The sequence below is a fragment of the Pseudophryne corroboree genome, chromosome 9 (genome assembly GCF_028390025.1).
Source record: "Pseudophryne corroboree isolate aPseCor3 chromosome 9, aPseCor3.hap2, whole genome shotgun sequence".
Taxonomy (NCBI): Eukaryota; Metazoa; Chordata; class Amphibia; order Anura; family Myobatrachidae; genus Pseudophryne; species Pseudophryne corroboree.
Window position 1 is genome coordinate 35,159,796 of NC_086452.1, and position 23,554 is coordinate 35,183,349.

The 23,554-nt window shown below is 48.8% G+C and overlaps 1 protein-coding gene across 4 annotated transcripts in view; it reads right to left on the minus strand.

The window, feature by feature from the left end:
- PDE4B (phosphodiesterase 4B) overlaps positions 1-23,554 on the minus strand; it is a 726,366-nt gene that overhangs the window by 297,030 nt on the left and 405,782 nt on the right. Inside the window, exon 1 of one of the 4 annotated variants that reach the window (XM_063939163.1) lies at positions 7,840-7,921. The exons of the other annotated variants lie outside the window; for them this stretch is intronic. Coding sequence (XP_063795233.1) covers positions 7,840-7,886 — 47 coding nt within the window. The 5' untranslated portion in view covers positions 7,887-7,921. Of the gene's footprint in view, positions 1-7,839; positions 7,922-23,554 lie in introns of those variants that run through there. 4 annotated transcript variants of the gene reach the window in all.

A 23,554-nucleotide genomic window follows, 5' to 3' on the forward strand; every position in this document is an offset into this window, starting at 1 on the left:
CAGCAGTATGTGACCGGCGGAAGACCTCCGGATGCCCAGCAAGCGCTTGACGCGTCTCCTTGGAGACGGACTAGGCGCGGCTGGATGACGTCAGAGGAGGGCGACGCGGAAAAACTGCAGGGCGTCCGGACACTCCACGCGGCGGCGGTGAGCAGGTGAGTTTGATTCACATATGATTGTTTGTCTTGTGGTGGTATAAATGTATGGCTTTTGGTCAGTTTGGGTTGTTAATGCCCTGAGGACGGGGCGAGTCCCCGAAACATGTCGGTATAATAAAACTGACAACTTTTTTACTTCAGCAAAAACCTGCGTGAGTGCCGCCTTTATTCCCCACATGTATCCATGAGGTAACCCCTCTGGGAAGGCACCGCAGTATCTTCACCTCGCGTAAAGAGTGCCGGGACTGTCTGTCTATATATATATATATATATATATATATATTCACTCCCTTATTCAGGTGCTGCGTAGCATGAAGAACACAGGGCAGCTAGAGGGGAAAATTATCGCTAAACGAAAAGCTGTCTTCTCAAAAAGGCCAGTTTTTCAGTTTTTCTGAAGTGATAATTTTCTCATGGGGGCACACTCAATTCTGAGAAAAATTGTGAGAGAATACTATGGGAATTGGGGGCATATTCATCATGAAAAAATTGTGCAATGAGATTTTTTCATTTTAAATTCTCATTGCATTCTCTTACAATTTTTCCAATATTCATCATGCCAGCAGAGAAAATTATCACTTTCGAAAAACTGGCCTTTATGAGAATACAGTTTTTTTTAAAGTGATAATTTTCTCCTGGCTGCAGCCTCGGCTTCCTCACCGCACCCCCTGCTGGCACCGTGTCCCGCTGCCAGGCTCACCCTGCAGGCACTGTGCGTGTCCCCCCGTTCACCCCCGGCTGCAGAGATCGTGCTGCAGCCGCACCCCCCTCCAGCACTTGTCCCACTACACCCGCAGCCCCCACCGCTAGCACTTGACCTGCTGCGGCCGCCGCCGTTCACCCCCCCATCCCTGCTGCCGGCACTTGTCCAGGCGGCTCCCGTTCACCCCCCGCTGCCGGGATATCTCACTGCTGCCGCCGCTCACCCCCCCGCCCAACGGCACTTGTCCAGCGGCTCCTGCTCACCACTCTCTGCCGACACATCTCACTGCTGCCCCCGCTCACGCCACTTGTCCGGCGGCTCCCACTTACCCATCCCGGGATGGCGAACAGTTTCACTTTCAAACTCCTGAAAAAATCCGAAGTTTGATGAATGTCACAATTTCTACATTCCCTGGGGAATGTAGAATTTGTGACTTTTAAGGGATAAAACTAACAATTCTCATTGCACAATTTTTTCATGATGAATATGCCCCTATGATACTTGCTGTACAAACATCCATGCGCACATGTAGTGTGTGAGGGGTGAGCAGGCGTGTACCGTGACATGTGCTATATGACCCATAGAGGCGCACATGTAGTGTGTGAGGGGTGAGTAGGCGCGTAGCGTGACGTGTGGTATGAACCATAGAGGAGCACATGTAGTGTGTGAAGGATGAGTAGCTGTGTAGCGTGACATGTGCTGTATGAGTCATTGAGGTGCACATGTAGTGTGTGAGGGGTGAGTAGGCATGTAGCGTGACGTTCTGTATGACCCATAGAGGCGTACATTTAGTGTGTGAGTGGTGAGTAGTGATGTAGCATGACATGTGCTGTATGACCCATAAAGGTGCACATGTAGTGTGTGAGGGGTGAGTAGCCGTGTAGCGTGACATGTGTGGTATGAACCATTGAAGTGCACATGTAGTGTGTGAGGGGTGAGTAGGCGTGTAGCGTGACGTTCTGTATGACCCATAGAGGCGTACATGTCATGTGTGAGTGGTGAGTAACCGTGTAGCGTGACATGTGTGGTATGAACCATAGAGGTGCAAATGTAGTATGTGAGGGGTGAGTAGCGATGTAGCATGACATGTGCTGTATGACCCATAGAGGTGCACATGTAGTTTTGTGAGGGGTGAGTAGATGTGATGTGTGCGGTATGACCTATAAAGGAGCACATGTAGTGTGTGAGGGGTGAGTAGCTGTGTAGCGTGACATGTGTGATATGAACCATAGAGGAGCACATGTAGTTTGTGAGGGGTGAGTAGCTGTGTAGCGTGACATGTGTGATATGAAACATAGAGGAGCACATGTAGTTTGTGAGGGGTGAGTAGACGTGTAGCGTGACATGTGCTGTATGACCTATAGAAGTGCACATGTAGTGTGTGAGGGATGAGTAGACGTGTAGCGTGACATGTGCTGTATGACCCATAGAAGTGCACATGTAGTGTGTGAGGGATGAGTAGACGTGTAGCGTGACATGTGCTGTATGACCCATAGAAGTGCACATGTAGTGTGTGAGGGATGAGTAGACGTGTAGCATGACATGTACTGTATGACCCATAGAAGTGCACATGTAGTGTGTGAGGGATGAGTAGAGGTGTAGCGTGACATGTACTGTATGACCCATAGAAGTGCACATGTAGTGTGTGAGGGATGAGTAGACGTGTAGCGTGACATGTGCTGTATGACCCATAGAAGTGCACATGTAGTGTGTGAGGGATGAGTAGACGTGTAGCGTGACATGTGCTGTATGACCCATAGAAGTGCACATGTAGTGTGTGAGGGATGAGTAGACGTGTAGCGTGACATGTGCTGTATGACCCATAGAAGTGCACATGTAGTGTGTGAGGGATGAGTAGACGTGTAGCGTGACATGTGCTGTATGACCCATAGTAGTGCACATGTAGTGTGTGAGGGATGAGTAGACGTGTAGCGTGACATGTGCTGTATGACCCATAGAGGTGCACATGTAGTGTGTGAGGGGTGAGTAGATGTGATGTGTGCGGTATGACCTATAAAGGAGCACATGTAGTGTGTGAGGGGTGAGTAGCTGTGTAGCGTGACATGTGTGATATGAACCATAGAGGAGCACATGTAGTTTGTGAGGGGTGAGTAGCTGTGTAGCGTGACATGTGTGATATGAACCATAGAGGAGCACATGTAGTTTGTGAGGGGTGAGTAGACGTGTAGCGTGACATGTGCTGTATGACCTATAGAAGTGCACATGTAGTGTGTGAGGGATGAGTAGACGTGTAGCGTGACATGTGCTGTATGACCCATAGAAGTGCACATGTAGTGTGTGAGGGATGAGTAGACGTGTAGCGTGACATGTGCTGTAAGGCCCATAGAAGTGCACATGCAGTGTGTGAGGGATGAGTAGACGTGTAGCGTGACATGTGCTGTATGACCCATAGAAGTGCACATGTAGTGTGTGAGGGATGAGTAGCTGTGTAGCGTGACATGTGCTGTATGACCTATAGAAGTGCACATGTAGTGTGTGAGGGATGAGTAGACGTGTAGCGTGACATCTGCTGTATGACCCATAGAAGTGCACATGTAGTGTGTGAGGGATGAGTAGACGTGTAGCGTGACATGTACTGTATGACCCATAGAAGTGCACATGTAGTGTGTGAGGGATGAGTAGAGGTGTAGCGTGACATGTACTGTATGACCCATAGAAGTGCACATGTAGTGGGGGAGGGATGAGTAGACGTATAGCGTGACATGTGCTGTATGACCCATAGAAGTGCACATGTAGTGTGTGAGGGATGAGTAGACGTGTAGCGTGACATGTGCTGTATGACCCATAGAAGTGCACATGTAGTGTGAGAGGGATGAGTAGACGTGTAGCGTGACATGTGCTGTATGACCCATAGAAGTGCACATGTAGTGTGTGAGGGATGAGTAGACGTGTAGCGTGACATGTGCTGTATGACCCATAGAAGTGCACATGTAGTGTGTGAGGGATGAGTAGACGTGTAGCGTGACATGTGCTGTATGACCCATAGAAGTGCACATGTAGTGTGTGAGGGATGAGTAGCCGTGTAGTGTGACATGTGCTGCATGACCCATAGAAGTGCACATGTAGTGTGTGAGGGATGAGTAGACGTGTAGCGTGACATGTGCTGTATGACCCATAGAAGTGCACATGTAGTGTGTGAGGGATGAGTAGCCGTGTAGTGTGACATGTGCTGTATGACCCATAGAAGTGCACATGTAGTGTGTGAGGGATGCGTAGACGTGTAGCGTGACATGTGCTGTATGACCCATAGAAGTGCACATGTAGTGTGTGAGGGATGAGTAGAGGTGTAGCGTGACATGTGCTGCATGACCCATAGAAGTGCACATGTAGTGTGTGAGGGATGAGTAGCCGTGTAGTGTGACATGTGCTGTATGACCCATAGAAGTGCACATGTAGTGTGTGAGGGATGAGTAGACGTGTAACGTGACATGTGCTGCATGACCCATAGAAGTGCACATGTAGTGTGTGAGGGATGAGTAGCCGTGTAGCGTGACATGTGCTGTGTGACCCATAGAAGTGCACATGTAGTGTGTGAGGGATGAGTAGACGTGTAGCGTGACATGTGCTGTATGACCCATAGAAGTGCACATGTAGTGTGTGAGGGATGAGTAGACGTGTAACGTGACATGTGCTGCATGACCCATAGAAGTGCACATGTAGTGTGTGAGGGATGAGTAGACGTGTAGCGTGACATGTGCTGTATGACCCATAGAAGTGCACATGTAGTGTGTGAGGGATGAGTAGACGTGTAACGTGACATGTGCTGCATGACCCATAGAAGTGCACATGTAGTGTGTGAGGGATGAGTAGCCGTGTAGTGTGACATGTGTGGTATGAACCATAGAGGAGCATATGTAGTGTGTGAGGGGTGAGTAGACGTGTAGCGTGACATGTGCTGTATGACCCATAGAAGTGCAGCACTTCGCAGAACCCTTTAGCTCATGTTGCTGGTTAGCATTGCTGGCTTCTCTTACACCAGCAATATTGGGGATTCTCACATTTGTACAAGCAAAAGAGGAACTAACTGGTTAATCGTTCACATCTCATATTTTTGTCTCTGTCAATCAGCTGCTTCCGAGGTACATTATGTCCCATAACGCTGGTTACTACAATAATCTGTGTCTGTATCACAGCACAAGTTGCTAATCTATGTCACGGAGTGTACACGATCAAACCACGGATATCGTTAGCACATTTGTCAGTAACACACATGTCACAACACAGGCAGTGGCGTCAGGAGCAGGACCACGCTGCAAGCTGGATAAAACTGATAAAACAAGAACAAGACTAAAACATTTCTCCTATGTGCTATGAAGCGGCTGCGCTGTTCTCAGTATACGCAATCCGAGCTTAATAAAGACCCCCATGGAACGCCAGGCAATATATTAGTTTGGGGCTCCTACTACTTCCATTTGTAAAAATAAATTTAAAAAACCCACGCACACTGTATATACAGGTTAGCATAGTCTGGGCCTGGGTTGCCTAATCCATAATCCCATCTGGACTGAATCCCACGATCAGCTGACCCTATTGTCACTGTGTCCACATGGGCACAGCAAATTTTGGCAACCGTCGCTGCTGTCAATGGAGAATTTCAGCTGACAGCACGGGGACTATTGCAGATATGGACGACCAGATGCAGAACGAGTCAAACAGAGGTGAAGGGCCCAAGCGTAGCTTGACACCTGTTGAGCTGCAGCAGCTGCAGAAATCAGTGGCGGATTCGGCGCTCGTTTTGTTTAGTCTTGTGTGCCTGCGGTTACAATAGGAAAGCAACACACCTTATAATAGTTAAAACCTCACACAATACAAATACATATTAAACCCATTTAAAATCCTTCAGGTGAGGTATATGCACCCAAGCAGACCTACATATATCTTTGGAGAAGAAGACAGACTGTCCTGAACTCTACACAACCTTCTTTGCACAGCCGGAAAAATAAAGCACTCTAATTATAATGCATGACCTGTCCACACACGCAGTGACTTGTCTGATACAATGAAATGACAAGTGAGCACAAATAGGTGTCCCTTCACTACACGCACAAAGTGACAACTTCACAGATCACCAAAACACTGCAGAGACAATTTATGTGCACACATTGGGGGTCATTCCGAGTTGTTCGCTCGTTGCAGATTTTCGCTATGCTGCGATTTACTGCTAAATGCGCATGCGCAAGGTACGCAACGTGCATTCACTAAGTTATTTAACTAAAAACTTAGCAGTTTTGCTGGTGTTCGTACGACGCTTTTCAGTCGCACTGCTGGTCGGTAAATGATTGACAGGAAGTGGGTGTTTCTGGGAGGTAACTGAGCGTTTTCCGGGAGTGTGCTAAAAAACGCAGGCGTGTCAGGGAAAAACGCGGGAGTGGCTGGAGAAACGGGGGAGTGGCTGGCAGAACGCAGGGCGTGTTTGTGACGTCAAACCAGGAACTAAACGGACTTAGATGATCGCAATCTAGGAGTAGGTCTGGAGCTACTCAGAAACTGCATGAAAATATTTAGTAGCAGTTCTGCTAATCTTTCGACGCTATTCTGCTAAGATACACTCCCAGAGGGCGGCGGCCTAGCGTGTGCAATGCTGCTAAAAGCAGCTAGCGAGCGAACAACTCGGAATGAAGGCCATTGTCTTCCTCTTTGTGCGGGGTGCACTAAAGGGAAAATGCTGCGAAAAATCTGATATTTTTGGAATTTGGACGCATTTCCCATATGTACTAAACTCCAGAATAGGATACATTCAGGAGCATGGTCCCAACGGGTAGCTGGTGTCACCCAATAGAAGACTATGGGCTTCTCTTTGCAATTCCCCCAGAGATGGATCCAAACAGATCCCTCCCTGCAACATAGATACATAGATATATAGATAGATAGACAAGTAGATAGAGCAGCGAATATAGGGAGAGGTGAAACTCTGGATTTTACAAAGGTAAAGTTGTATATGTATCAAGAAATCAAAGTTTTCAAGACAAGACAGGGGGCCTGCTTAGAGATGGTGGACGCAGGGACGGCATCTTAACGAACGCAGGCGGCGGATGCTTTCAGTCTGTGCTTAGGTCCTGATGGTTACCAGTTTGATGCATATGGTAATTACACTCAGATCTGCGTTTCTGGGTGGTAGCTGTGGGCGGTCGCAATCAAGAGGCGAACTTGTGGTCAGTGGCACCGGCCGCCATGCTGCTGGTGCAATGTCCGATGGAGCGTAGTTGTGGCGTTCAACGACAGATTAGTGCTGCAGCTGGTGGGCGTCTCAGTAGGAAGCCCATTGGCTGCACCATTAGCATAAAGACCTAGTAGTGACCGTACCAACAGACGCAGTCATTACTGAAATAGGGTCACCCCCTGGCCACAGACGGCTTTCCCGGCAGCAGCAATATTTACCCCCAGCTGAAGAGGGTAGGATGACCTATATTTATTTTATGTTGCTGCAGCGGGAGCTGTTGGCAGAGGGGGCGCACTCCTGCTCCTCCCTCTGCGCATGGCGGTGAAGGAACAGCCAATTAAAATTATATATACATATATTAACACGCAGTGTGTATAAATGATATATATATATATATATATATATATATATACATATATATATATACACACATACACACACACACACACACACACACACACCCACAGAAACGTAAACACATAAATAACCATACAAGTTTTGCAACTTGCAAACCACATGTCCCGGATGCCACGGTGCCTGACGGAGATTGGACAGACATCCATGATGATAGTGTGTGTGTTATTTATTTTTATACATCTATATAGATATCTGTAGATAGATAGATACACACACACACACACACACACACACACTCACAATTGTACATTGCAAAACGTATAAGACATGACTGTAGTGTGACACCTGCACAGCTCAGCCCAGACCCCCCCCCCCCCATAGAGGTTACATCTGGTCCCTTGCACCTTTCCCTGCAGCAATGCACGGTGCTAGTAACGTACCAGATCCACGAGTGTCGGCGACTTGGGAATTCCTTAACAGTCAGCATGTCTGGCGCTGGGCACTCGTGTCGCCGGCTCAGGCTGGGTCGTCCCTGGCAGGGGCTGCGGCTGCCCTGTGTAATCACTTCTCCAGTCCCCCCGAGCTGGAAAACCACATTGAAGCCGGCGGTTGTCCTGCGAGCACCAGGCGGAGGGAAAGTGAGATACTTGTTTACTTTTACTTATCCGAGGCAGAAGGATTCCGAGCTCCGGCTTAAATCTGTTCTGCATAAATCCTTTTCCGTTGACTGGCTAAGAAGTTTATGAAGAACTCCGAGTTTGTGTTTTCTGACAGAGCCTTTGTTTCTTTTTCCAGGTACAAGCCTTATAAGTAAAGAACAAAACACGTTTTGAGGTCATCTCTGCCAAAGTCCACATGACTGAGATTAATCCAGTGAAATTTCATTTTCTTTCTACTCTTCACATCATGTCAGGAGCTGCCGCGCGTCCTGTTTGACTAGTTCTACATTGTTTAACCTATTGAATGAGAACTCAGCAACACCTAACACATGGGATCATATTTCCTGAGTGACAAAACTCATAAGCACCGATGCAGCTGCAATGGGAGCGCAACTGTACACTTCTGCTACCGCAACAATTTCCAAATGCCTGTAGTGCTAAGGGCTGGGGTGTAACCCATTCAGTGCCAGGCAAGGGACGCAAGTGTTTCAAATGATTAGGGGGAGGGGGGTGACATAACACCACCCCCTCCCCACATGACTGAAAAATGCCATGCAAGGACATGGGCAGTTGTTGCGGCAGCACAAATTTCTGGATGTACTTAAGTGCCCACACAGCTGGCTCCTGGGTAGTTCTATCACTCTCATCATCCTCAACATCCCCGGTCTCTACAGGGTTAATAGAAAATAACCTTTTGTTTAATATTTATTTTTTTCTGAATAGAGTATTATTTATTACTGCGGAACTCAGCCTTGTATATTATTCTACTTCTCGGTTTAGGTTTGTGAGGAAATCCACTGACCTCAAGAAAACATCTGCTTAGCCCTAAGTGACATGTGCTTCCGGCTATTGGGAGGCTTTGCACAATCCTCGTAATTGTATGTTACATGTGTGTTGCAGCGGTTCCTGGGATGGTGCCGCAATGAACCCAAAGAAAAGTGCAAAAAGATTTGTAATGCTGGTTTGCCTAACCGTTGCATTGAGAACTTTCTTTCTCTTTACTTCTTTTTCTTACTTTCTTTCCTTTTTCTCTTTCTTTCTTTCTTTCATTTTTTCTGTCCTTTTCTTTTTCTTTCTTTCTTTCTTTCTTTCTTTCCTTTCTTTCTTTCTTTCCTTTCTTTCTTCTTTTCTTTTTTTTCTGTCCTTTCCTTTCTTCCTTTTTTTTTGTCCTTTTCTTTTTCTTTCCTTCTCTGTCTTAAAAAATGTGACTCTACCTTTTAAACTGTTCTATATTGCAATGGGAATAATGTTTTATTTGATCTTCTACTATAGTTGTGATTATTTTTTTTATGATGGTTTTACAGCACTTAAAATAGAAGTCATTAAAAATATGCGTAATATATGACAAACAGGGTTACACCTAGAGAAGTGTCATATCTTCCAACAGAGTGTGTGTGGCCCTCCCTGGGGAGGATTTCCTTATTCAGTACTGCATTCACTGGCCCTTGGTGGGAAGGCAACAAACAAACCCAAAGGGCAATCCGGGATATTACCAAACCCATGCAAAAAAAATAGATGTATTTCAATAATAGAAGACATTATAGCATGCCACAGTGTTCTTTATCATTTCTTTAGGCGCTATTAGTGTTTGCATAATTATTATGTGGTTACCATGACAACCAGTCACATGAGGTAGTGAGCAGAGAGCCTTTGGAGCCTCCCCCAGAGCTCTGTCTACTCCCTCTGCCATCATACAGTATGACATGCTGAGAGGCGAGCTGTGAACCTGTTTCGGTGTATGTCGCAGCTATATTTTGCAACCTCCGAGAGAGTTTGACAAAAAGAGATAACGATTTGTAGGAGATATGAGGGCACATTTATTTATTTATTTATTTATTAACAGTTTCTTATAAAGCGCAGCATATTCCGTTGCGCTTTACAATTAGAACAACAGTAGTAGAACAAAACTGGGTAAAAACAGACAGACAGAGGTAGGAAGGCCCTGCTCGCAAGCTTACAATCTATAGGGAGATGTACTAAACCTTGTAGAGTGATAAAGTGGAGAGAGATAAAGTACAGGCCAATGAGCTCCTAGCGGTCATTTTTCAAAAACAGCCTGTAACACAGCAGTCAGAGGAGCTGATTGGCTGGCACTTTATCTCTTTCCACTTTATCACTCTCCAAGGCTTAGTAAATCTGCCCCATAGGGTTCTGTCTTACAGGTAATACCTAGAAAGTGGGACACATTTATGACCCCAGCACTGGGATAACTGGGACTATTGGTGATAAAATAAAACTGCGGACTGTCGGTATAGTATGATATATATGTATACTGTATCTCCTAGGTGGGGTGTGCACAGTACTATGGGGGTCATTCCGAGTTGATCGCTCGCTGCCGATTTTCGCAGCGCAGCGATCAGGTGAAAAAATTCCATTTATGCGCATGCATAAGGGCCGCAATGCGCACGCGCGTCGTACGGGTACAAAGTCCGTTGTGGTTGTGCACAGGTTCTAGCGAAGTTTTTCTTCGCACGGACGGGAGCAAGAAGATTGACAGGAAAAGGGCGTTACTGGGTGTCAACTGACCGTTTTCAGGGAGTGTTTGTAAAAACGCAGGCGTGGCTGGGCGTTCGCTGGGCGGGTGTATGACGTCAAATCCGGACACGAATGGGCTGAAGTGATCGCAAGCGCTGAGTAGGTTCAGAGCTACTCTGAAACTGCACAAACTGTTTTTGCAGAGCTCGGCTGCACATGCGTTCGCACTTCTCCTAAGCTAAAATACACTCCCCAGTGGGCGGCGGCATAGTGTTTGCACGGCTGCTAAAACTAGCTAGCGAGCGATCAACTCGGAATGACCCCCTATATACACCGACATGTTTTCCTGGACATCTGTAGGTTGTATCTTCCATTTAACCAAATCATTATTAGAAAGAGCTACCTCTGCAGCGTAAGTGTGATTGGTAAAGGTGTTCCATATTTATACAGCGCCACACAAGAGGGTGTCTCTATTTTTTACATTTACGATTATTGAGAGTTAACGCAGCTATAACGTCACCTTTCTAGGTTCTGTAGAGACCTGACAGTGACATGTCTTTGTGTGCACTGACATGTCAGGGTCTCTGTGCAGTGATGTGTGCGCTGTGTGGAGACACCCCGAGGAATATTTGGAAGCAGACAAGGATGGCAGAGAGACAGGAGATAGGCAGGGATGGCAGAGGAAGACAGAGAGGCAGGGATAGCAGAGACACACACACAGGAGAGGCAGGGATAGCAGAGACACACACACAGGAGAGGCAGGGATAGCAGAGACACACACACAGGACAGGCAGGGATAGCAGAGACACACACACAGGAGAGGCAGGGATAGCAGAGACACACATACAGGAGAGGCAGGGATAGCAGAGACACACATACAGGAGAGGCAGGGATAGCAGAGACACACATACAGGAGAGGCAGGGATAGCAGAGACACACACACAAAGGAGAGGTAGGGATAGCAGAGACACACACAGGAGAGGCAGGGATAGCAGAGACACACACACATACACACACACACACACACACACACACACACGAGGGGCAGGGATAGCAGAGAGATACACACAGGAGAGGCAGGGATAGCAGAGACACACAGGAGAGGCAGGGATAGCAGAGACACACACAGGACAGGCAGGGATAGCAGACACACACACACACACACACACACACACACACACACAGGACAGGCAGGGATAGCAGAGACACACACACACACAGGAGAGGTAGGGATAGCAGAGACACACACACACAGGAGAGGTAGGGATAGCAGAGACACACACAGGAGAGGCAGGGATAAGAGACACACACACAGAAGAGGTAGGGATAGCAGAGACACACACAGGAGAGGCAGGGATACCAGAGACACACACACAGGACAGGCAGGGATAGCAGATACACACACAGGAGAGGCAGGGATACCAGAGACACACACACAGGACAGGCAGGGATAGCAGATACACACACACACACACACACACACACACACACACACGACAGGCAGGGATAGCAGAGACACACACACAGGAGAGGCATGGATAGCAGAGACACACACGCAGGAGAGGCAGGGATAAGAGACACACACACAGGAAAGGCAGGGATAGCAGAGACACACACACACAGGAGAGGCAGGGATAAGACACACACACACACACACACACACACACACACACACACACACACAGGAAAGGCAGGGATAGGAGAGAGACACAAAAACACACGAGAGGTAGGGATAGCAGAGAGACACACAGGAGAGACAGGGATAGCAGAGAGACAGAGGAGAGGCAGGGATAGCAGAAAGAGACACACATACAGGAGATAGGCAGGGATAGCGCAGAGACAGAGGAGAGGCAGGGATAGTAGAGAGAAACACGGGAGAGGCAGGAATAGCAGAGAGAAACAAGGGAGAGGCAGGGATAGCAGAGAGAGACACGGGAGAGACAGGGATAGCAGAGAGAGACACAGGAGAGACAGGGATAGCAGAGAGAGACACGGGAGAGGCAGGGATAGCAGAGACACACACACGGGAGAGGCAGGGATAGCAAAGAGATACACACAGGAGGGGCAGGGATAGCAGAGACACACACACAGGAGGGGCAGGGATAGAGAGATACACACGGGAGAGGCAGGGATAGCAAAGAGATACACACAGGAGGGGCAGGGATAGCAGAGACACACACACAGGAGAGGCAGGGATAGCAGAGACACACACACCGGAGAGGCAGGGATAGCAGAGAGACACATGGGAGAGGCAGGGATAGCAGAGAGACACATGGGAGAGGCAGGGATAGCAGAGACACACACACACAGGAGAGGCAGGGATAGCAGAGACACACACACACACACACACACACACACGTGAGAGGCAGGGATAGCAGAGACACACACACAGGAGAGGCAGGGATAGCAAAGAGATACACACAGGAGGGGCAGGGATAGCAGAGAGACAGAGGAGAGGCAGGGATAGCAGAGACACACATACACACACACACACACACACACACACAGGAGATGCAGGGATAGCAGAGACACACACACACAGGAGAGGCAGGGATAGCAGAGACACACACACAGGAGAGGCAGGGATAGCAGAGACACACACACAGGAGAGGCAGGGATAGCAGAGACACACACACAGGAGAGGCAGGGATAGCAGAGACACACACACAGGAGAGGCAGGGATAGCAGAGACACACACACAGGAGAGGCAGGGATAGCAGAGACACACACACACGGGAGAGGCAGGGATAGCAGAGACACACACACAGGAGGGGCAGGGATAGCAGAGACACACACAGGAGAGGCAGGGATAGCAAAGAGATACACACAGGAGGGGCAGGGATAGCAGAGAGACAGAGGAGAGGCAGGGATAGCAGAGACACACACACACACACACACACACACACACGAGAGCAGGGATAGCAGATAGTTACACACAGGAGAGGCAGGGATAGCAGAGACACACACACACGAGGTAGGGATAGCAGAGAGACACACAGGAGAGACAGGGATAGCAGAGAGACAGAGGAGAGGCAGGGATAGTAGAGAGAAACACGGGAGAGACAGGGATAGCAGAGAGACAGAGGAGAGACAGGGATAGCAGAGAGAGACACACAGGAGAGGCAGGGATAGCAGACACACACACACACACACACACACGAGGTAGGGATAGCAGAGAGACAGAGGAGAGGCAGGGATAGCAGAGAGACACACACACACGAGAGCAGGGATAGTAGAGAGAGACACAGGAGAGACAGGGATAGCAGAGAGAGACACGGGAGAGACAGGGATAGCAGAGAGAGACACAGGAGAGACAGGGATAGCAGAGACACACACACAGGAGAGGCAGGGATAGCAGAGACACACACACAGGAGAGGCAGGGATAGCAGAGACACACACACAGGAGAGGCAGGGATAGCAGAGACACACACACGGGAGAGACAGGGATAGCAAAGAGATACACACACAGGAGAGGCAGGGATAGCAGAGACACACACACAGGAGAGGCAGGGATAGCAGAGACACACACACAGGAGGGGCAGGGATAGCAGAGACACACACACAGGAGAGGCAGGGATAGCAGAGACACACACACCGGAGAGGCAGGGATAGCAGAGAGATACACACAGGAGAGGCAGGGATAGCAGAGACACACACACACAGGAGAGGCAGGGATAGCAGAGACACACACACACACACACGTGAGAGGCAGGGATAGCAGAGACACACACACACACACACACACACACACGAGAGGCAGGGATAGCAGAGACACACACGCACACACACACAAGAGGCAGGGATAGCAAAGAGATACACACAGGAGGGGCAGGGATAGCAGAGAGACAGAGGAGAGGCAGGGATAGCAGAGACACACACACACACACACACACAGGAGATGCAGGGATAGCAGAGACACACACACCGGAGAGGCAGGGATAGCAGAGACACACACACAGGAGAGGCAGGGATAGCAGAGACACACACACAGGAGAGGCAGGGATAGCAGAGACACACACAGGAGAGGCAGGGATAGCAGAGACACACACACACACACACACACACACGAGATGCAGGGATAGCAGAGACACACACACGGGAGAGGCAGGGATAGCAGAGACACACACACAGGAGGGGCAGGGATAGCAGAGACACACACAGGAGAGGCAGGAATAGCAAAGAGATACACACAGGAGGGGCAGGGATAGCAGAGAGACAGAGGAGAGGCAGGGATAGCAGAGGCACACACACACACACACACACACACACACACACACACACGAGAGCAGGGATAGCAGAGACACACACAGGAGAGGCAGGGATAGCAGATAGTTACACACAGGAGAGGCAGGGATAGCAGAGACACACACACACGAGGTAGGGATAGCAGAGAGACACACAGGAGAGACAGGGATAGCAGAGAGACAGAGGAGAGGCAGGGATAGTAGAGAGAAACACGGGAGAGACAGGGATAGCAGAGAGACAGAGGAGAGACAGGGATAGCAGAGAGAGACACACAGGAGAGGCAGGGATAGCAGACACACACACACACACACACACACACACACACACACACACAGGACAGGCAGGGATAGCAGAGACACACACACACACAGGAGAGGTAGGGATAGCAGAGACACACACAGGAGAGGCAGGGATAGCAGAGACACACACACACACACACACACACACACAGGAGATGCAGGGATAGCAGAGACACACACACGGGAGAGGCAGGGATAGCAGAGACACACACACAGGAGGGGCAGGGATAGCAAAGAGATACACACAGGAGGGGCAGGGATAGCAGAGAGACAGAGGAGAGGCAGGGATAGCAGAGGCACACACACACACACACACACACACACACACACACACACACACACACACACACGAGAGCAGGGATAGCAGAGACACACACAGGAGAGGCAGGGATAGCAGAGACACACACAGGAGAGGCAGGGATAGCAGAGACACACACACACACACACACACACACGAGATGTAGGGATAGCAGAGACACACACACGGGAGAGGCAGGGATAGCAGAGACACACACACAGGAGGGGCAGGGATAGCAGAGACACACACAGAGGAGAGGCAGGGATAGCAAAGAGATACACACAGGAGGGGCAGGGATAGCAGAGAGACAGAGGAGAGGCAGGGATAGCAGAGGCACACACACACACACACACACACACACACACGAGAGCAGGGATAGCAGAGACACACACAGGAGAGGCAGGGATAGCAGAGACACACACACACGAGGTAGGGATAGCAGAGAGACACACAGGAGAGACAGGGATAGCAGAGAGACAGAGGAGAGGCAGGGATAGTAGAGAGAAACACGGGAGAGACAGGGATAGCAGAGAGACAGAGGAGAGACAGGGATAGCAGAGAGAGGCACACAGGAGAGACAGGGATAGCAGAGAGATACACACAGGAGAGGCAGGGATAGCAGAGACACACACACATACACACACACACACACACGAGAGGCAGGGATAGCAGAGAGATAGCAGAGACACACACAGGAGAGGCAGGGATATGAGAGACACACACACACACACACACACACACACACACACACGAGGTAGGGATAGCAGAGAGACAGAGGAGAGGCAGGGATAGCAGAGAGACACACACACAGGAGAGGCAGGGATAGCAGAGACACACACACACACACACACACACGAGACGCAGGGATAGCAAAGAGACAGAGGTGAGGCAGGGATAGCAGAGAGACACACACACGAGAGCAGGGATAGCAGAGAGACAGAGGAGAGGCAGGAATAGCAAAGAGACACACACACACACACACACACACACACACACGAGAGCAGGGATAGCAGAGAGTTACACACAGGAGAGGCAGGGATAGCAGAGACACACACACAGGAAAGGCAGGGATAGCAGACACACACACACACACACACACACACACACACACACACACACGAGAGGCAGGGATAGGAGAGACACACACACACACACATGTGATACCCTGAAACTGCAGCCCAAATCAACTGTGGCACTACAGGTGCCAGCATGACTTTAATAAAAGTAAAATGTTTGCTGGAGTTGCATAGCACTGTGCCAGCAGCCTACGGCTTGCAGCACAGAAGGACTTAACAGCACAGCTCATAGCTATACAGATTAGTCTGCAAAATGCAAAGGGCATGACTCACTCATTTGCAGACTCAGAGCGGGAAACTGAGAGCGGGAAATCCCAGATAGAATGTGTACCTGGGAATGCAGGGTTATAAAAAGGTTGTCCTGCAGCAGCCTGGAGAGTGGACAGTCAGTGAGGAGAGTGAGCAGACAGTGAGGTGGATTAGCCAGAAAGATGTAGCCCCAGTGAGGGCTCCCCACATGTTTAGGTGGGGAGTGATGCCAGCCACAGCAAAGCACTTGATGACAGAGGGAGACATCGCAGTGTGAGAGCAGCAGTATGCAGAATCCAGCGAAAGGGTGATGCCAGGAGAAAAGTGTGCTAATGGTGTGAGTCTCAAGAGGTATCTGGGTGAAGTGGTCGGAAGCCACACGGCGTGAGTAAGCGCCCCCATGGAAAAGTATCTCGAGAGGTATCTGGGTGAAGTGGGCGGAAAGCCACGCGGCGTGAGTAAGCGCCCCCAAGGAAAAGAATCCTCGCTAAGTAAGAGAGGGAGAGAGACGGCAACCTGATGTGTAGCACTACTGGTCACAGAATGCTCTGGTACGTAATGCTGTTTGCCATGTATATGCCGCTGCGACTAAGCGATGCGCTGGAGGAGGTGCCCTGATGTGTGATCCACTGTAACTTATGCTTTGTGCTGGAGGAGTGTTCACAAGTTATCCCTGCAATCTCCCTGTTTGATGTTTAAATAAACTTTATGCTGTTTATCTGAGATGGCCTGGCGCCCAATTCTTTATGCGCTGCACCGACACCTGTAGTCCACACCCACAATGTACTTGTAGTTAAAGACCTGATTCTTCAGGGGACCCTCTGGTAACTGTGCCTGAACCCATGACCAGCCGGGGCAAGGTAAGGGTGATGTACTATACACAGTGACTGCAGATTGGCATACCTAATACTAGTGGGTTATCACACACACACACACACACACACACACACACACACACACACACACACACACACACACACACGAGGGAAGGATACCAGAGAAACACACAGGAGAGGCAGGGATAGCAGAGAGACACACGGGAGAGGCAGGGATAGCAGAGAGACACATGGGAGAGGCAGGGATAGCAGAGAGACACATGGGAGAGGCAGGGATAGTAGAGAGACACATGGGAGAGGCAGGGATAGCAGAGAGACACATGGGAGAGGCAGGGATAGCAGAGAGACACACGGGAGAGGCAGGGATAGCAGAGAGACACACAGGAGAGGCAGGGATAGCAGAGAGACACACGGGAGAGGCAGGGATAGCAGAGAGACACATGGGAGAGGCAGGGATAGCAGAGAGACACACGGGAGAGGCAGGGATCGCAGAGAGACACACAGGAGAGGCAGGGATAGCAGAGAGACACACGGGAGAGGCAGGGATAGCAGAGAGACACATGGGAGAGGCAGGGATAGCAGAGAGACACATGGGAGAGGCAGGGATAGCAGAGACACATGGGAGAGGAAGGAATAGCAGCGAGAAACACGGGAGAGGAAGGGATAGCAGCGAGAAACACAGGAGAGGCAAGGATAGCAGAGAAACACACACACACGAGAGACAGAGGAGAGGCAGGAATAGCAGAGAGACAGAGGAGAGGCAGGGATAGCAGAGAGCCACACACAAAAGAGGCAGGGATAGTAGAGAGACAGAGGAGAGGCAGGAATAGCAGAGAGACAGAGGAGAGGCAGGAATAGCAGAGAGACAGAGGAGAGGCAGGGATAGGTGAGAGCCACACACAAAAGAGGCAGAGATAGCAGAGAGACAGAGGAGAGGCAGGAATAGCAGAGAGACAGAGGGGAGGCAGGAATAGCAGAGAGACAGAGGAGAGGCAGGAATAGCAGAGAGCCACACACAAAAGAGGCAGGGATAGCAGAGAGACAGAGGAGAGGCAGGGATAGCAGAGAGACAGAGGAGAGGCAGGAATAGCAGAGAGACAGAGGAGAGGCAGGAATAGCAAAGAGCCACACACAGGAGAGGCAGGGATAGCAGAGAGACAGAGGAGAGGCAGGAATAGCAGAGAGACAGAGGAGAGGCAGGAATAGCAGAGAGACAGAGGAGAGGCAGGGATAGCAGAGAGAGATGGGCAGACAGAACTGGTGTTAGTGAGGATGGGATGGACGTCAGCGGCAGAGTAACGCCAGTAGGTGAAAGGACAAGAAACGCCTCTAAAGTAAACGAGACGCCCAAACAGGCTAAACAACAGGTTAGCAGAGAATATAAAAGAAAGTATACATTGTGCTGGTACATTGCTTGTTACATGTAGAAATGTGATAACATCTGTCCTGTTACATTCATGTGGATATAAAGATAAGATGATGACATCAGAGTGGGCGGAGACACTTTACTTTCACACAGTTGTCTTCAAGTGATTGCAATGTGGTGAGAAACACCCTGCAGCTCTCTTCCTGCTGTGGAACTGCAAATACAGTAGTAGATTTCGTGGGTAATTTACTATCACAATTTCAGGATGCGGAAATAAATGAATGAAAAATGATTTAGTATTTAAATAAAGCATTTTTTTCACATGGGAATGGCATTAAAAATAAATATATTCAAATATATTTTATCATCATCATCATTTTTATTATTTGTATTAGTGGAACTGAAAGCTCAAATCAGAGTTTTACGTTCTACGGCATGTGGATAAATGAATGCGCAAGATTGCGCATGGGTATCTCACGAGACTAAATTGAGCCTCAATGCCAGCCAGCACCAGCTGGCATACTGTACATACATTATTAATACATTGTAATGATAATTGATATTTTTTATCCCTGCGATAAGGGGCTATAGAATTCCAGCCTTATCGCCGCAAGGTAACACGGAAACCTGTGTTATTCTATTTACGGAATATGTTGCCTTCGCCATGCAGCAGGCAGCCGTAGGGTTAATCTCCGCTGAGATAAGTAACAATAAGATTCTCCGTGTGATTTTCCTCTGCGTCTTCTGTGCTATATGCAGTCTCTCGCACAATATTCAGCACACCGCTCAGTGACATAATAACTAGTTTTCTATCCCTGTGACACTGAAAATATAGCATTTACAACTAGTGCTACTTATATTTCTATCCAAGACATCAATTTAGTGCAATATAATATGGGATATAGAAAAGACAGAGACACAATACACAGACACAACACACAGAAATAATAGATTGTCTTATAGGAACACTCTGTACCAATAACTGCATTTGCAGTACGATCTGGGCGATATTAGAAACCAAAATTATTCTGCTTGCAGGTACTGTATGAATGGGCCCTTTCCTGTGATGTGTTCACTCCTGGATCAAAAACTGAACATCGGGCCTAATTCAGACCTGATCGTAGATGTGCTAAATTCAGTACATCTATGATCAGTCACACAGACATGCGGGGGGACGCCCAGCACAGGGCTAGTCTGCCCCGCATGTCTGTCCCTACCTCCCCCCGCAGAGGTACAAAAGCATCGCACAGCGGCAATGCTTTTGTACTTGACGAGTAGCTCCCTACCAGCGTAGTTCCGGGTCGCAGCGCCTGCCCGGACCGGACCGCGCCCCCAAAACGGCAGCCAAACACCACTGGCCCGCCTCTTCCCGCTCAGCAACCGCCTCTGCCTATCAATCAGGCAGAGGTGATCACTGGGCTGAGATGGCCATTGGCTGTCTGGCATGCGCCGGCAGAACTGTGCAGTTCAGACCTGATCGGCTGCTGTGTGACGACGCACAGCAGGGATCAGGTCTGAATTAGGCTCCATGACCCTCATTCCAAGTTGTTCGCTCACTGCCGATTTTCGCAGCGCAGCGATCAGGTAAAAAAATGGCAAAACTGCGCATGCGTATGGGCCGCAGTGCGCGACGTACTTTCACACAAAACTATGCCGTTTTACACCAGGTCTAGCGACGCTTTTCTGACGCTCTGTTGATCGGTGAGTGATTGACAGGAAAGGGGCGTTTCTGGGAGGTAACTGACCGTTTTCAGGAAGTGTGCTAAAAAACGCAGGCATGTCAGGTTAAAACGCAGGCGTGCCTGGGGAAACGGGGGAGTGGCTGACCGAACGCAGGGCGTGTTTGTGACGTCAAAGCAGGAACTAAACAGACTGAAGTGATCGCAAGGAAGGAGTAGGTCTGCAGCTACTCTGAAACTGCTTGAAAAAAAATCAGCACTATTCTGCTAACCTTTCATTCGCACTTCTACTTAGATACACTCCCAGAGGGCGGCGGAATGAGGGCCCATGTGCAGTCCGCTAGCCGTCTCCCGATGATTTCCGCGAAGTGTAGCTCACAGGATACAGCAGCACATCAGCTGCAGGGGTCAATCTCTGGAATACTTTGCAATGCGAGCTTGGTAAGTCTGACATCAACGCTTCGCCACCAGAAATGGGCGCTGCGACTGCGGTCGGGATATAGAGGGAACAGGCGGATAGCGGAGATGTCTGCTGTGGTCACTCCTTCATACATTTGGGTGAGTCTAAACATTTGCATCTATCCCCTGAAAAATTGTGTTTTTGGGGCAATATGCTGCAAATATTTCAAGTTACATGGGCCCCTAATTCCTTAGTGGAGAGTGCTCTACTGCTGCCCCTTTCTCCCACACGGGTCTCACCTTCCTGTGCATGCCAAGTACACTGAACATAACAGCAATTAGCAAAAAATACTCCATAAAGTATTTAGCTCCTTTTTGTGAAATTTTACATATTTTTTTCCAGTAGGATTTTGCTCTAAGGGGGGTATCCAATTAGCCACGATAATGCATTCCACAATCACGGCTAATGTTATCGCAGTTGTCTCCCAAAAATTTGGGGTATCCCAGCATGCGCGCTTCCGTTTATCGGGCCTGTCCTATGGGGTTGTCCCAGGGCTTCTGAGCCAAATCCCGACATTTTTACCATAAAACAGGGATTTTGCACTACTTATCACCTGCTCAGAGATGGTGAAGAGAAATTCGCTATAAACCCTATGGAGACTTATAGCTGATAACGTATCACCGCTAATAGGATACCGAATTATCGCATTTGCAATAATTTATAGCAAAACCGCGCTGCAATATTCTGCCTTGTTCTAACGTAACCAGACAACGGAGTAGAGGGAGAGGACAATGTGGTGGTCACAGCCCTAAGAACTACACAAAATGTGTAAATCACAAATTTATATGAAGACGTTATTCCTCAGAACGGTAAATGTGGAACGCAAGTGTTGTGTCACTGGAACGCAGCATCTCTCCAAAGAGGTGAAATTCTGACACATCTTCACCCACTAGAATTAGGAAAAGTAAGGGGTCTATTCATGAGGCAGTGAAAAGATTTGAGAAGTGTGCCAGTGGAGAAGTTGCCCATAGCAACCAATCAGCTGCTCTGTATAATTTTATAGTATGCAAATTCTAAATGTTACGTTTACAGGGAAGATTTCCGGTGGGCCGACGCGCCCGTGTTTGAGGACATGTGGTCCTTTTTATAGACATAATGAATAAGATGCAAAGTAATTTGCATATATGAAAATGACTTTGCCACTTATCCTGTGATTGCAGATGATCTAGTGTATGCTCTGTCTGCCTGCTTGGCTGACATATAAGATTGAGTGAATAGTGATTGGGATACGGTTGGTGTAATAAGCAAGAAAATATATATTTCTAAAGAATGATATAGTTTCCTAAATTCTGAAGGTGTATCATATAATGTGCTCATAATATTTAATTTTATTTCCTTTTAACTTCCCCCTTGATGCTGGACATGCCCACTATCTGGAAAGTCTTGGGGGGGAGGGTGCTGCTGCCATGGCCTATGGCTAGACCTTACACCTCTGGTGCTGCCCATGTGGGGCCACTAGTGCAAATTTTTCCAGGGCCACTTTTGTTCCCAATCCGCCCCTGAATAGACCCCTAAGGGCGGCAGATGTATTCAAGGATCTTACACTGTATATTAGATATTAGTTATGTGGACAGGCCTTTTGAAGCAGATAATCATGTTTTCGGGTGTTTGCTTGAGTAACAGATTTGAGCCTATTTATTAAGCGCTGATAACGTAGATTTGTATCGCTGCTTATCAGTGACAGAAAATCTCCTTTCTCCCTGATCCGTGAAAACAGTGGGGTTAATTCAGACCTGACCGCTCGCTAGCATTTTTTGCAGCACTGCGATCAGGTCAGAACTGCGTATGCACCGCAATGCGCAGGCGCGTCGCACGGGTACAAAGCGGATCGTTGCTGTGCGATGGGTTTTACGAAGAATCCATTCGCACAGCCGATCGCAAGGAGATTGACAGGAAGAAGGCGCTTGTGGGTGTCAACTGACCGTTTTCAGGGAGTGGTTGGAAAAATGCGGGTGTCTGACGTCAATTCCGGTCCCGGACAGGCTAAAGTGATCGCAGCGGCTGAGTAAGTCCTGGGCAACTCAAACTGCACAAAGTTTTTTTGTATCGCTGGGCTACACATGCGATTGCACACTTGCACAGCTAAAATACACTCCCCGGTGGGCGGCGACTATCTGATCGCAGCAGTGCAAAAAACAGCTAGCGAGCGATCAGGTCTGAATTACCCCCAATGTCACCGGGGGTACCTTCCGACATCCAGGGATGTCCTTGTTACATAGGCTTAACACGAGAGAGCCAACGCCGGCGTGACCTTTAGTAAATACAAAGAAACGCTACAGTATATCTGATACAACAAAAAAAGCATTTTAGCCCAACAGTAGTCGTCTGCTTACAAAAGGCAAACTGAGAAGCGGCTCGCCGAATGCAGATTTAGGCCAATGGTAAAATGTATGGAATTTGAAAATTGCTACATTTCTTGCTACAACTGTGACATGCCTGCAATGGAGACGTCTGCGGAGATTTATGTCAGTGGTGAAGGAGGCATCAGTTACCGCCTCAGGCAGAGCAAGAA